At 47.5% G+C, this 12,884-nt stretch overlaps 1 protein-coding gene across 1 annotated transcript; it reads right to left on the bottom strand.

The window, feature by feature from the left end:
• Window positions 1-7,927: 7,927 nt before the first annotated feature.
• On the bottom strand, window positions 7,928-11,536 carry LOC118729703 (arf-GAP with SH3 domain, ANK repeat and PH domain-containing protein 1-like). The gene is given in 5 exon segments (XM_036457131.2): window positions 7,928-8,433; window positions 8,436-8,588; window positions 8,591-8,990; window positions 8,992-10,140; window positions 10,142-11,536. Coding segments are annotated over 5 exon segments (3,441 nt in total). The 5' UTR covers window positions 11,375-11,536.
• Window positions 11,537-12,884: the final 1,348 nt, after the last annotated feature.

Raw genomic sequence — 12,884 nt, 5'->3', positions numbered from 1 at the left:
AATAAATTTACTTTATTTTCATTTAACAATAAATGTGTACCGTATTCTTCCTCATGGAAAAATAAGACATCCCCTGAAAATAAGACCTAGCACATCTTTGGGAGCAAAAATTAATATAAGACACTGTATTATTTTCAGGGAAACAAGTAGTAAAATAAAATTGGAGTATGATAAACATATTTGGGTTTTAATCCTGGTTTTTCAAGTAAGTAGCCATTAGAAATTTATCAAGTTATTTCATTTCTTTGGGCCTCAGTTTTCTTATTTTTTAAGTGTGATAACTTCTAATGACTCACTCATGATTTAAATATGTTTGCACCTTCATCAAATACATTTATTATTTCATCAAATACATTTTTTCCTTATTTGAACTTAATATAAACATCATCAAAGTTAATAAATGCATGTAGGCTGTGTTTCCTTGGTCCAATCACTTCTCTGAGCTTTAGTTTCCTTACCAGTAAAATGGAGGCACTGACACCATATCTACCAAATATTATTTCCTGTTCCTCCAACATTTCTCAGTGTTCTGCAAATACTTAGCATGTCTTCCTCATACAATCACCAGGTTGTTACTATTCTTCATGTCCTCACACACACATGAATGAGGATATTGACTATTTCTCCAAGATCCACAGCTCAGAAGTGCCAGCACCTGAACCCAAGCAGCAGCCCCAGCATTCGTGCTGTCAAAAGGCACAAATCTATCCTGGTGATGTGGTAAAAGTTAAATTAGGTAATAAGTATTACCATGTAGAAGGTGCACAGAGTTTAGGGCTCATCGATGTTAGCTCTGGACGACGACACATAATTCCTCTCTCTGTTTTGAAAGAGCAAAGTGCCACTGTTATTAATTAAATCAGAATAACAGGTGGAACCTAGGACTCTTTCAGGCAAAATGGATTCCAGACTCTGAGCTGTAATTATTGTTCCAGATTGCAAATGCCCCGAGAAAAGAGCCTTTGTCTCTTCACACATTGTTCGCATAAAGGTGGATGATGGTGATTCCTTCTAGAAGGTGAATGTGAGGCATAAACAACTGAGAGGAGAATGATTGAAGCTTCTTTCCAGCCTCTTAACCTTCATCCAGGAGCCTGAGGCTGGAAAGGTGCTGGTGATACCCCAGACTCTAATAAGGTAACATTTTAAAACCCCCACAATAGTGAATCAAATAAAAGATAACTTGATTAGTTTTAATGTATTAATTTACCAGTGTGCCCTTCCCAAGGGTACTGGAGAAAGAATAATATTGAACATCATTAAATCTCTCATTTTATGAAATCCACACACAATTTAGATAATATTTGTGGTCAAAATAAAATTTAGATACAATAATTTTATGAATATAATATGATGGAAGAAGCAGGTCTAAAAATTCCAGTTGTTCTAGAGGCTATTGATGTTTCTAGAATCTTCTAGATGTTTCTGAGCAGAGTGGAAGGACATGTGCATGTAGAAATTGCCTCAGAGTCAGAGGACTCCAAGTTCAAGTCAAAGTTTTAACTCCTACCCACTAGGATAATCACTCTACATCGTTATTGTCCTTGGGTGAAAATCAGGATACTAATTGCCTTATCTCACCATTGTAGGATGGTAAAAGCATCACATAAAGTCATTCAAATACATTCTTTCAATAATTAAACATTTATTATGTACCTATGATGTGCCACTGGGGATGCAAAGCAGTGGGGGAGAGAGAGACAAAGAAACCTATAATGGAATATGTTGAGAGTGATGATAGAAATATGCCTGAGGAACTGGTAGATTTAACCACTGGAGGTCCGAAAGGTTGGTGACCACTGAACTATGTCATAGTTTACCTTGAACTCTATGCAGGCGAACTTGACCCTTAATTAAGCACCTTAGATGTCTTATTCACTTGTCTAAATTGAAAAAGTTGATTTAAAACACTGTTTCTTAGATAGAAAGCCTGGATCTTTGCTCAAAATATTAATGGCAAGAATTTATAGCAAGGTGCCAATATAAGAAGGCCATTTTTTACACAGTCTTCTAGGTGTTAAAATAGGTATTAATGAATACCGATTTTATTTTTGTCCCATTTGCTGAAATTTTTCTCCTGGGTAACATTTAAGGTCTATAGGAACAGACTTGGTCATTCTTTCCTGTTCAGAACTACCAATTTACTTCACTTCAGTTATCAAAGTGCAAATCATAGCTCCCAGTTACTTCCAATCCTCATTCCTTTTAAGTTGACATAGCACAGATGAAATTTCAGCTTCTGTCCCCTATAATTATACAAGCAGTGAACTTGAAAGCTGTGAATACATAAGAACACTTTTCTAACTTACTCTATTTAGTCTGCACCAGAATGGGGAGGTAAACAAATAAAGGAAATGAATGGGTAGCTTTGCCTTACTGTCCGGGTCAAAACCACAGAAAATTTTCCTTTTATGAAAGCCAGTGAATGTGGGTCTGTCTGACCTTGACCTTGGAGCAGAGGTTGCCTGCTCCTTCCTTCCTGAAGCCTCTCGTGTGCTGTCTTTTTTGACCTCCTTCACAACTATCCTCCTACTTACAGCTTTTCCAGGACCTTCCATGGTTTCCTTCTTCTAGATTTGTGTCTTAAACATTGGTGGTTTTGCCAAATCCCTTTGAGTGACTGTGACCATTCTCACATGTGGCAAAGACTGACGAGAGGCTCACTAAGCCCATTCTGCCACCAAACACACAGCTAAATGATATTCCTCAGCCTCCCTGCAGCCTCCCTTGCAGCTGGGCTAGGACATGGGCCCATAGGATCTCTAGGAACATTCTCCAGAATTCCATTTTATCTGCCCTTTGGCTTGAAGGCTTCAAGGAGGCCAGCAGAGATGACAGCACCTGGATGGAAGGATGGAGATAGGGCCCCAGCCTCTGCCTAGAGAGGGATCCCAGGAGAGGCATCTATCCAGGAAGGCCCTCATCGAACAGGTGCATGTGGGAAATAAGCTCTCACCATGTTAAGTCTCTGAGATTTGGCATCTGCCTGCTTACCATGGCCTCAGATTTGTGCCCTTTGCTTGCACATCTGCCTGGAAATCCACTCCTTCCAAATGTACCAGCATCTCAACACAAACAACAAACTCATCTTCTCCCTGATGACCCCAATCTGTTCTTTGCTCTGTCTTCTCTGCCTGTGGGAGGGGCATTAACTTCACCCACACCTAAGCTAGGAGATGTCATCATCTTTGACCATGCCCCCCTCTTTGCTTCTCCTGATGTCATTCCCAAATCCCACTCATCAGACTTTCCAGATGTCTCTGGTGTCTGGACACCAACATCCTCTCAGATCTGGCCCACAGAACCCTGGCCTGCTCCCCCCCCCCCCCCCCCCCCCCCGAAAATCCTCTCTTCCCTCTTAACATAAAAGAATGCACATTTGAATGTGATGTCACCCTTCTAAAAACCCCCCTCAAAATGGCTTTCCCATGGATGCCAAGACCATTCAGGAGGCGGCTCTGGACATGCCTGCAGCCTCAGCTTCCTCTCCCTGCCTCCACCCACACCCCCCAGGTGGGATCAGCCTTCAGCCCTCAAGCCTGCAGCTTTTTATCTGTGCTCCTCCCCTCCCAAGCCTTCTGCCCCCCATCATCCCTGGATAGGAACTGGCACCCTGCAAGCCTGTCCTTACCTATTTTTCTTCATTAGTTTTCTAGCTCCTTTGCCAACCATAGACTGCCCATTTCCTGTGTTCACAAGACAGGGTCAAAAATAGAGAGAGGGCCTGACCAATCAGGTTGATGGAAGAAATGACAGACACCGTATTTCCACTTTTAGCCCAATGGGAATTGTGCCTCTTTGACCAGCCCCCCGGAAGCATGTGCTCAGCTCAAATGAGGAGGCCAACCTCACTCAGCCTTATCCAGCCAACGTCTGGGAGCGGGAGCGAGGGGAAGGCAGGTTTGAAGCCAGGGGTGAGTGCAGTCATCACAGAGCAGCAAGCTGCTTTGAACCTCCCTTCTCACTGACAAAGTGAACCACTCTCCTGCTTTAAGTCCAAGGTTGGGGGGGGAGGGGGAGGTGTATGGAAACCCCTTCAAAGTTTGATACAGGGTTCCCAGGTCTCACCATATCTTCACTATTAGAGACATCACGTGAGGTGAACTGTGACCAACACCGGACCCGTTTTACAATGTGAAATGTATTTGTTAGGGCCTTAAAGCTTCTCTGACCTCAGACATGGCCCTTTCTGAGGGACCTGAGTGGTAGGTAATACCATCTTATGGAGAGAAGAGGAGGAGGAGGGAAAACACCCAGATCTGTCCAAACAGTTAAAGCACGCTTGTCTTCCTAAACATCCTTTTATTTAACATCATGCCTTAATTTGTGTCCATCTCATTCTGTAGGGTCGGAACAGGTAGAAATGCAAGTTTAACGTTAAAGGCCACAAGCTGCATGTCAAGCAGAAGGATGTTAGGCTGGTCCCTAAGCAGGTTTTCCAATTTTTTTTATTCCTTAGAGTTAAAAGACAGATGTTTAAATTAGGTGAGCAAGACATTGGTCTGACCTCTCACTAGATAACAAGGTTTGATGTTGACAACTTCTCATCTGGGACTCCAATCACTATCTGACTTCAGAGCTGCCAGCCATGCCCTCGGGACGTCCCTCCCCCCACGCCCTATGTCAGTGTCCCTGCCAGGGACATTGCTGGTGGCACGAGCCTGAGCCTTCACACAGAAGCCATGTGTCCTGGGAGAGGCCGGTCCTTCAAACATACCACTGACGCCTTTCCCTTCCATGCGCTTTTTCAGGCCACTGCAGGGCTCTGCCTCACCGTTCTGTCACACAGTGGTCATATCCACCCAGAGATTTTGTATACTTGACCCCCAAAAGTCCAGCCATCACCGAAAATATTTTTCAAAGCTAAAACTGGCACATCTTCTTAGTAGAATTTCTAAATGTAAGAAACAAATTATAAAGCATCTATTTTCTCCTTAAGAAGGATTTTTAGATTTTCTTAAACTTAAACTCCTAGGAAGCATCCTATAGCTTGCACCAGCACTCTTCCTCATACGGGTCAAACAGAAGAGGAGGTGGACCGAGGACGGGAGAGGAGGAGAGCAGGGGCAGCGCAAGCCGTGAAACCTGGGCCCTGCGGCCAACACCTCGTTTCAGACCCCTTTGTACTGGTCCCAGAGGCTGTGGGTGTCTCATAGCTGTGCTCACGTTCTCATGAAGGATTCGGAAACCGTGTTCTTCTGGAGACCCCTCCTACACTTCTGTGGTTTTATTGATCGTCAGCTCTACCTGTGACCTATGTCAGGAGCTGCATTGCTGCAGAGAAACTCAGCTCCCAGAGTATTCTGAAGTTTTTCCCTCCCCCTCAATTTCTATCCTACCTAGGTGTTAAAAAAAAAAAGCCGGAGGCTGATTAGTCCTCTGAAAGGGGAGATAAGTACCTGTAATTTGGTTTTAAGTAACCCAATGTATGCACTTACATATATTCACATCTACACCCAGGGATGGGAATAAACAGAATGGTCTTCTCTACTTCCTCACAGAGCCTTAGAAACTTAGCACCAAAGTGCCCGATCTCAAGGCAGGGCCATACACAAACTCCCCAGGCGGCAGAGGCCGCTGCTTCCTAATAGAGAAATCTCACAGTTCTTTTCCAAGACCTGTCCCCAAAATTCAATTAATGCCTTCACTGTGGGGAAGTTAAATTAATGCCTTCACTATGGGGAAATTCTGTTATGTAAAATCCACCCCCTCTCTCTCTCTCTCTCTCTCTCTCTCTCTCTCTCTCTATCTCTCTCTTCTCTGCAGTTGCAAGCAGGTGGCTCTCTTACAACCCTCACTAAGCAGATTGTCCTTTTGGATGAAAGAACCAATACCCTCAAATTTTCTAGTAACCATAAGATTTGCAGCATGCAGTTTGTAATACAGCAAACCTGGGTTTGACTCCTGCCAGGTATCAACTGTGATATTGGGAGAGATACTTATCTGTGTCAGTATTTCTGTCTACAAAGTGAGAGCTACACCCACCTTGGAGGATGGTTGTAAGTATTAAATGAATGAACTCACATAGAATTCTAATACAGTACCTGGCATGAAGCAGGTGCTCAATAAATGTCCTGGGTGACTTTCTTGGGAGAGGATTGACAGCTGACATCCCTGGGCTGTGCTCAGACAATCAGCCTTCTCCTTCTCCATCATATTGCTATCAGAATACTTAGGATGACTTCCAGGTCCATGTGAATAGCAGGAGTTTTTAATGTCCCCTGAACTTGGTGTGTTTCGTTCCCAAAGCAGACAGGAGGAAGAAATGAAGGCTAGATCATGTTAATGGAGCACTCCAATTCAGAGCTATAAGACTTGAGGAACTTGAGGAATGCTTGCTCAACCTGCACTTTGACCTCTAGGACCGAGCATCAGAGTTCCCCTAGAGACAGTGCGGGGTGATGGCAGAAAGGGGGATGTTGGCTGATATGAAACCACAGCTGGGATTTCCTTATTTGTGCATAAAACAGTGAACTCTGTCATTATATATAATAATATATAAGGCTAAGCGACCGTTGCATCTGAAACAAATGAATGGACAACCGAACAGGCTGCTTGGGGCAACCAGGCCAGCAGGGGCGTTAGTGAGGGGCGACCAGGCTGGTGGGGGGGAGGGGGGGAGGGGGCGGGCAGTTGGGGGCGACTACGCTGGCAGGAGGGACCATTAGGGGTGACCAAGCCAGTGGGGTGAGGTAGTTAGAGGCAATCAGGCAGGCAAGCAGGTGAACAGTTAGGAGCCAGTGGTCCCAGATTGTGAGAGGGATGTCTGAATGCCGGTTTAGGCCTGATCCTGGGGTCCCGGATTGGAGAGAGTGCAGGCTGGGGTGGGAGGACCCCGCCATCTCCGCCCAGTGGTATTATATTATCTTCATATTTTCACAGTGAGAAATGCCCAGCTTGTAATATGGTGGCTGTTTGTCAAATATCAGCAAAGGAAAAGGGATACTAGCAAGATTCTCCAATGTTTGGATTTAGGAAAGTGTGTGGCCCTCACTGTTAATGAGAAAGCTTCCAGTTCCCACCAACAGAACCCAAAGTGTCATTTGAGGGAAAACAACCCTTTCTGCCCATCCCCTCAACATGCACAGCATTGGACACCAGCCCCAAGACTGGCAGTTAACCAGCGCTGGGGCCATTTCCATGTCTTTCCTAATGAAAGTTAATCAAACTGCAGAAATGAAAGTAAGATCACATGTAAGAAAAAAACAGAAATGCTTCAAGCTCAGGCAAGGCTCAGGGCGAGCTTGGAGAGGACTCTGCGATCCTTCCCTTTTGCCTCCGAAGGGCATGAATCTTGGCAAAATGCACATTATTGTTATATTTACTTTGTAAAATAAAGATTTATTTCCAATACATATCTTTTCAAATTTTGCAGGTAAGAGATTTTTACCTGGAGGGAAAATAATAGCTTTTTCAATCACTAATGTAATAATACCCAGAAATTCGGAGGAAACCCATCCCTGTGGCATACGAGCATGTATGGTTTTAATATACAGTGGTGAGCAAAAGTTTACAGTTGTTCATATGGGAAATAATACAATATATAGTAAATATTCACACAAGAATAAACTGTGTTTTGCATACTCACAACTGTAAATTTTTGCACACCCTGTATTGTTATGTTAAGAGAATGCTTTATTGTTACAAAAGGTTTTTTATGCTTTTCTTAAAATGAAACAGGCCACATTTTATAAGACAATATATTTTATAAATAGTAAAATTCTTTTTTTCTTTTTTCTTTCCTTCTCTCCTTCTCTTTTCTTCTCTTTCCTTCTTCCTTCCTTCCTTCCTTCCTTCCTTCCTTCCTTCCTTCCTTCCTTCCTTCCTTCTCTCTCTCTCTCTCTCTCTCTCTCTCTCTCTCTCTCTCTCTCTCTCTCTCTTTCTTTCTTTCTTTCTTTCTTTCTTTCTTTCTTAACAGGGCGTTTATTTACAAGGCACACCGCGCGGTCCGGAGTGGCCGGCAGTCCGTTATATAACGGCAGCTATGTACACGTGCGCACGGGGAGCGGGGGCCCCTCCTTGCTAGTCCGTCAGGATATGGACGTAGGTAGGACACAGGAAAGACCCCTTTCCTTTCAGGCTCTCCCTCGATGTGGCCGATCCACCACTCCTGCTCCTGCTCCCCCGTGAGGAGGATCACCTCGCCCTCGAGGAAGGTCAGCTCGTCGTCGTCGTCTGCCTGGCAGTCCTAGATCGTCTTCACCCGCCGCACCTTGTTCTTCCCCGTGTGGATCTTCCTGGGCAGCGGCACGGTCATCTCGGGCAGGGTGGGCGTTAGGTCATTGGCATCCTCGGAGGCCTGCTTCTGGAGGGCGTCCTGGGCTGGCACTTTCGGGGAGAGATCCAGCTGGTGGGACTTGGGGGAGCTGTTGTTGGGCGGGGCCTTGGGCGGGGCCTCCCCAGGCTGGGCCTTGGCCAGCAGGTCCCCCAGCGAGGCTTGGGGGGCAGGTCCTTCATGTGTGGTTTGGGGGGCAGGTCGCCCAGCTGAGGCTTGGGCAGCAGTTCTCCCGGCTTCAGCGGCAGGTCTCCGATCTGGGGCCTGGGCGCCAGGTCGGTGGGCTTTGGGGGCAGGTCTCCGGGGGGCTTCTGGGCAGGTCTGCCAACGGCGCCGGTTCCTAGGCGCCTTCGGGCGGGATGCTGGCCTGGTCCAGGGAGAGAGGGTGGCTGGTCTCGGGCGTCCGGAGGGCCACTTTCTGAAGTAGTTTAGGCAGAAGTCGCGGGCCAAGGGCAGACTTCGCGGAACCGGCGCTCGCCTGCTGAGACAGCCCCTCGAACTTGTTTGTGGTCTTACTGGAGGAGGATGGACCCATGTCCTTACCCCAGGTAACCGCGCCTTCGTTGGAGGGCCCGTGAGGTAGAGGGCTGGGAGGGTCCCACAGGGTTCTCTTGTGCCCGGGGGATGGCTGCGGGGGCCGCTTCTCTGAACCAGTGGAGGTGCTGCTGCCAGGGGACTGCATGCTGAGCGGGAGCGTGGAAGGCGGGCCGGGGGGGACCTTTGCCAGCGTTTCCAGGAGGCAGCGGAGGTGCCTCCAAGGTGGGTGACGTGGGCAGGTCCGTGCTCCCGGAGGTGACGATCTGGTTGGGGGAGGCGCTGTAGGAGAACCGTTGCTTGCCCCGCGGGGTGCTGAACCCTGGCTGTCCCAGCTTGTCCTGGGGGGAGGTGCTGGAGGAGTGGCAGAAGCTCTGGGGGCACGGCAAGCCCTCCTTCTTGATGGGGCTCTGCGTGTCGTCCAGGTCCTCGTTGCCCTCCTCCATCTCCTCCTGGCGCAGGTTCCAATCGTACTTCACGTGCACGCGTCCGTTGAACTTCCCGGACTTGGCCTGGGAAAGCAGGTCTTCACACTGGGTGGCTTTCAGTCCCTTTGCTATGTCGAGGACAGTGTCTCCAGCCTGGTTCACCACGTCCACGGTGGGCTTCCTCCAGAGCAGCAGCTTCAGGCACTCGGGCTTCTGGAACATGCTGCAGTAGTGCAGGGCTGTGTTCCCCAGGGCCGTCTGCTTGTCCAGGTTCCCACAGTTTTGGACAAGGAAGTCAAACAAATGGAGAGATGCCTGGTCTGCAGTTCAGACTGCAAGATGAAGGGCGGTCTCCCCAAGCTCCTGCCCGGGCTCCAGCAGCGGCTCCATGAGCTCCACGCCTTCCGCGTAGACTTGGATGAGTGCAAGCAGGTCCTGGGACCGCATGGCCTTCATCAGTTCGTTCAGCTTAGCCGACGAAGAGGAACAGGTCTTCCTGGAAAACCGATGATCCATGTACCACGCAGTCATGTCGCTCATCGGGGTAGGCTTCCGTGAGGGGCTGGGTAAATTTGCTTCTATAATATCATTGAAACTATTGTTCCCAATGGTCTTGGCCAGCAAGAGTTCAGAAGTTCCCAGCTTGTCTAGTTCCAGAGACTGAATGCCGGAAATATGGACCTCCCTCCCCCCCCCCCCCCCCATTTCCCTGTGGATCCCGGAACATTGAATGCATGTCAAAATACCCTGGTTGGTAGAAAGCCAGGTGGGTTTTGAGGAGCCGCAGTCACAGCAGACGTCGTTGCCAGGCAGCCGCTGGACGTCCTCGATGATGGCTTTGGTCAGGTCCTCCAGGCTGTTCTCGCCCGTGCTCTGCTCCCTGCGGAAGGCCATGCTCTGGGCCATGCTCTTTGCTGTTTGTCAGCACTGATATCCATGCTACGTAATCATGCTCGTCTTCTGCCCGGAAGTGATACGTCCTGTTAAGTGAGAAAAGGTCAAAAGACTTCTTGTCCTTGGCATTCGGCTTCACCTGGCAGGTGAGGAGGTTCAACTTGGCTGGTTGCCTGTTAGCCCTGGCGTGGGAGATGGTCAGCATCCCGTTCTGGACCGCGCACTTCCTCCTCTGCCACACTTTGCGGATCCCGTCACTTTTCTTCAGCAGGTGCCCCTTCTCGCTGCCGTACTCCTTGTTGCCCTGGAGCTGGTGCATGCTGGACCCCCCCTGACGGCTCTGGGGATCTTCTTTCAGATCCAGCTGGAGAGATGACTTTATTAAGTCCCGGAGGGCCGTCAGCTCTTTCTTTTCTTCATCCTGGGTCTGTTTTGTGTTATATAACTGAGCAGCCAGTGTTTCAATGTACTGTTTCAACTTGTCAGACGTTTTCAAGCCATCTTGAAAGAAATTGCACTGGGCGTGGTAGTACTTGATGAGATCCTGCAGCAGGCCCACGCCCTTTTTGGTCTTGATCTTGTTGACTTTGATGAAATACTCGCACATCTGCAGCTGGAAGAGGCGCAGCTCCTTCTCAGTCTCCTCCGTGATCTCCGCCCCCGTGATCTCCCTGCAGAACACCCCGTGCTGCTGCACATGCTCTCTCTTCTCCTTCTCAATTTTGGTGAACTTTGTCTCATAATCTTTCCAAGCTTTGTCGAATGACTTCTTGAGATCTCCTTGGACTCCCTTGAGGTCTCCGTTCAGCAGGGAGTCCAAGGTGAAGATCACGTTGTGGCTCAGCCCCTGGAGCAGAGTTTTCAGCAGGGCGGACAGTTCCTTTGTAAGAGTCGAAAATGTGACAAAAGCAGTGCCAAGGTCCGGGTTGTCTCCACTTAAAAAATTACTCCCGAACTTGTCCAGAACTTGGGCATAGTTTTCTTCATTTTGTACATGGTCTTGACCAGAGTTGGAGATGGCTTTCACAGACTTCTTCACCTTCTGTAAAGCTGTTCTATCTTGGTCTTGCGCCTCCTCCAGCAGCGTCTCTGTGTTCCTGCAGTTGTGCAGCCGCGTGGTGAAGCTGGAGGTAGAGGGCGAGTTATAGTCCTCGGTGGTCTCGGCGATGAACTCGGACACGGAGATCTGGTCCGGCATCCGATTCCATAGTGTGTCTCTCAAAAAACTGGAGAGCCGGCTCATGTCTCAGGTGTCACACGCACCAGAAGACGACCTGTGAATTCACAGCGGTCGGCCGGCGTCTCCGAGGTTCTTTGGAAAATAAGATTTCCCCGAAGGCAGGACAGGGCTCCTTCCTTCTGAGGAAAAGCACAATCTTTTCTATTCCGAAGTGGCTTGTCTCCAAGATGCGCAGTGATACCTGCTCCGAAGACAAGACTGTCGAACGGAAAGGCCGTTGGCTCCTGAAAGCCTCAGGCTCCAGCGTGCCCGGGGTTCCGGGGCAGTTTTTCCAGGGAGACAGGACGACAGAGCACCTACATTCTGCTGCTCTGTTATATCACGTAACCCAAATGGAAGGGGGAGAAGGGGGACCCCATGGCAAAACCAAAGGCCACAGCTCCCAAAGGAAAGTGGGAGAGGGAGTTGAGAAGGAGGAGGGGAGGAGGGGAGGAGGGGAAGGACAAGAGGTAGGTAGGGAGGGAAGCAATAGTAAAATTCTTAATATAAATTTTACTACCTATTATAATATATTCACCAAGATTATTTGTTACAAGTTAAAAATGAACAAAAAAAGTATTTTCTTCAATAATACTGATACATGTTCCTTGTTTAAAGTTGACTTTTCAAAATAGCAAGCTTTATTTCTCTTAAAGACTAATAAAAATCATGCTAATATGTACATGCTAACTTTCTTTGCTGCCCTTAGAATAAGATTTCAAAGTTGTCAAAGCTATCACTTTAAAAGCACTTCAAGATTCTAAAATTAGGAGACAGTGAAATGTCAGACTGTGAAAATGGAGACCGAGGACCAAGAAATGTACTGCACAATTCCAAATCATGGAATTAAAAATGCCAGAAAGTTTCATCAAATTTCTAATTGCCAAGGGCATCTTGATTAAACGTAAGAATATCACTTATTCGCACAACTTACTGTTCCCCTCCTGGTCAGGTTTACTCCTCAGCTCAATTATTTACCACACACACACACACTCCTTTCCTGGTTAGCGGAGCATCATACAAACGCACAATCACATGTGAGAGGAATGCGAGTCCTGTGCAGGCCTGAGGTTCACATCTGCTTCGGAGCCACCACCAGGACACACAGATGACAGGCACTTTCCTTGGGAGTAACTCTAATGGGCTCCCCCGAATTCACCAACCCTCACTGCTTTGTAACGGTCTTCTTCCATGTACTAGTAAATAAAATGGATAAATGAGCGTAACTGTATCAATCAAAAGAGAGATAATCATATTTTTTTTCCTAAGTATGTTTTTATTGATTTCAGAGAAAGGAAGGGAGAGGGGAGAGTGAAATTTCAATAATGAGAGAGAATCATGGATCGGCTGCCTCTTGCAAGCCATCCATTGGGGATCAAGCCCCCAACCTGGGCCTGTGCCCCAACTGGGAATCAAACTGCGATCTCCTTGTTCATGGATCAATGATCAACCACTGAGCCACACGGGCCGGGCAAAATATATATAATACTTTTAAATATATTTTTTTTAAATGGAAACACATGGTCTTGATTGG

This window comes from Pipistrellus kuhlii, unplaced genomic scaffold, assembly GCF_014108245.1.
Source record: "Pipistrellus kuhlii isolate mPipKuh1 unplaced genomic scaffold, mPipKuh1.p scaffold_m20_p_3, whole genome shotgun sequence".
In the NCBI taxonomy this organism is placed as follows: domain Eukaryota; kingdom Metazoa; phylum Chordata; class Mammalia; order Chiroptera; family Vespertilionidae; genus Pipistrellus; species Pipistrellus kuhlii.
This window is presented reverse-complemented; position numbering and strand designations above follow the sequence as displayed.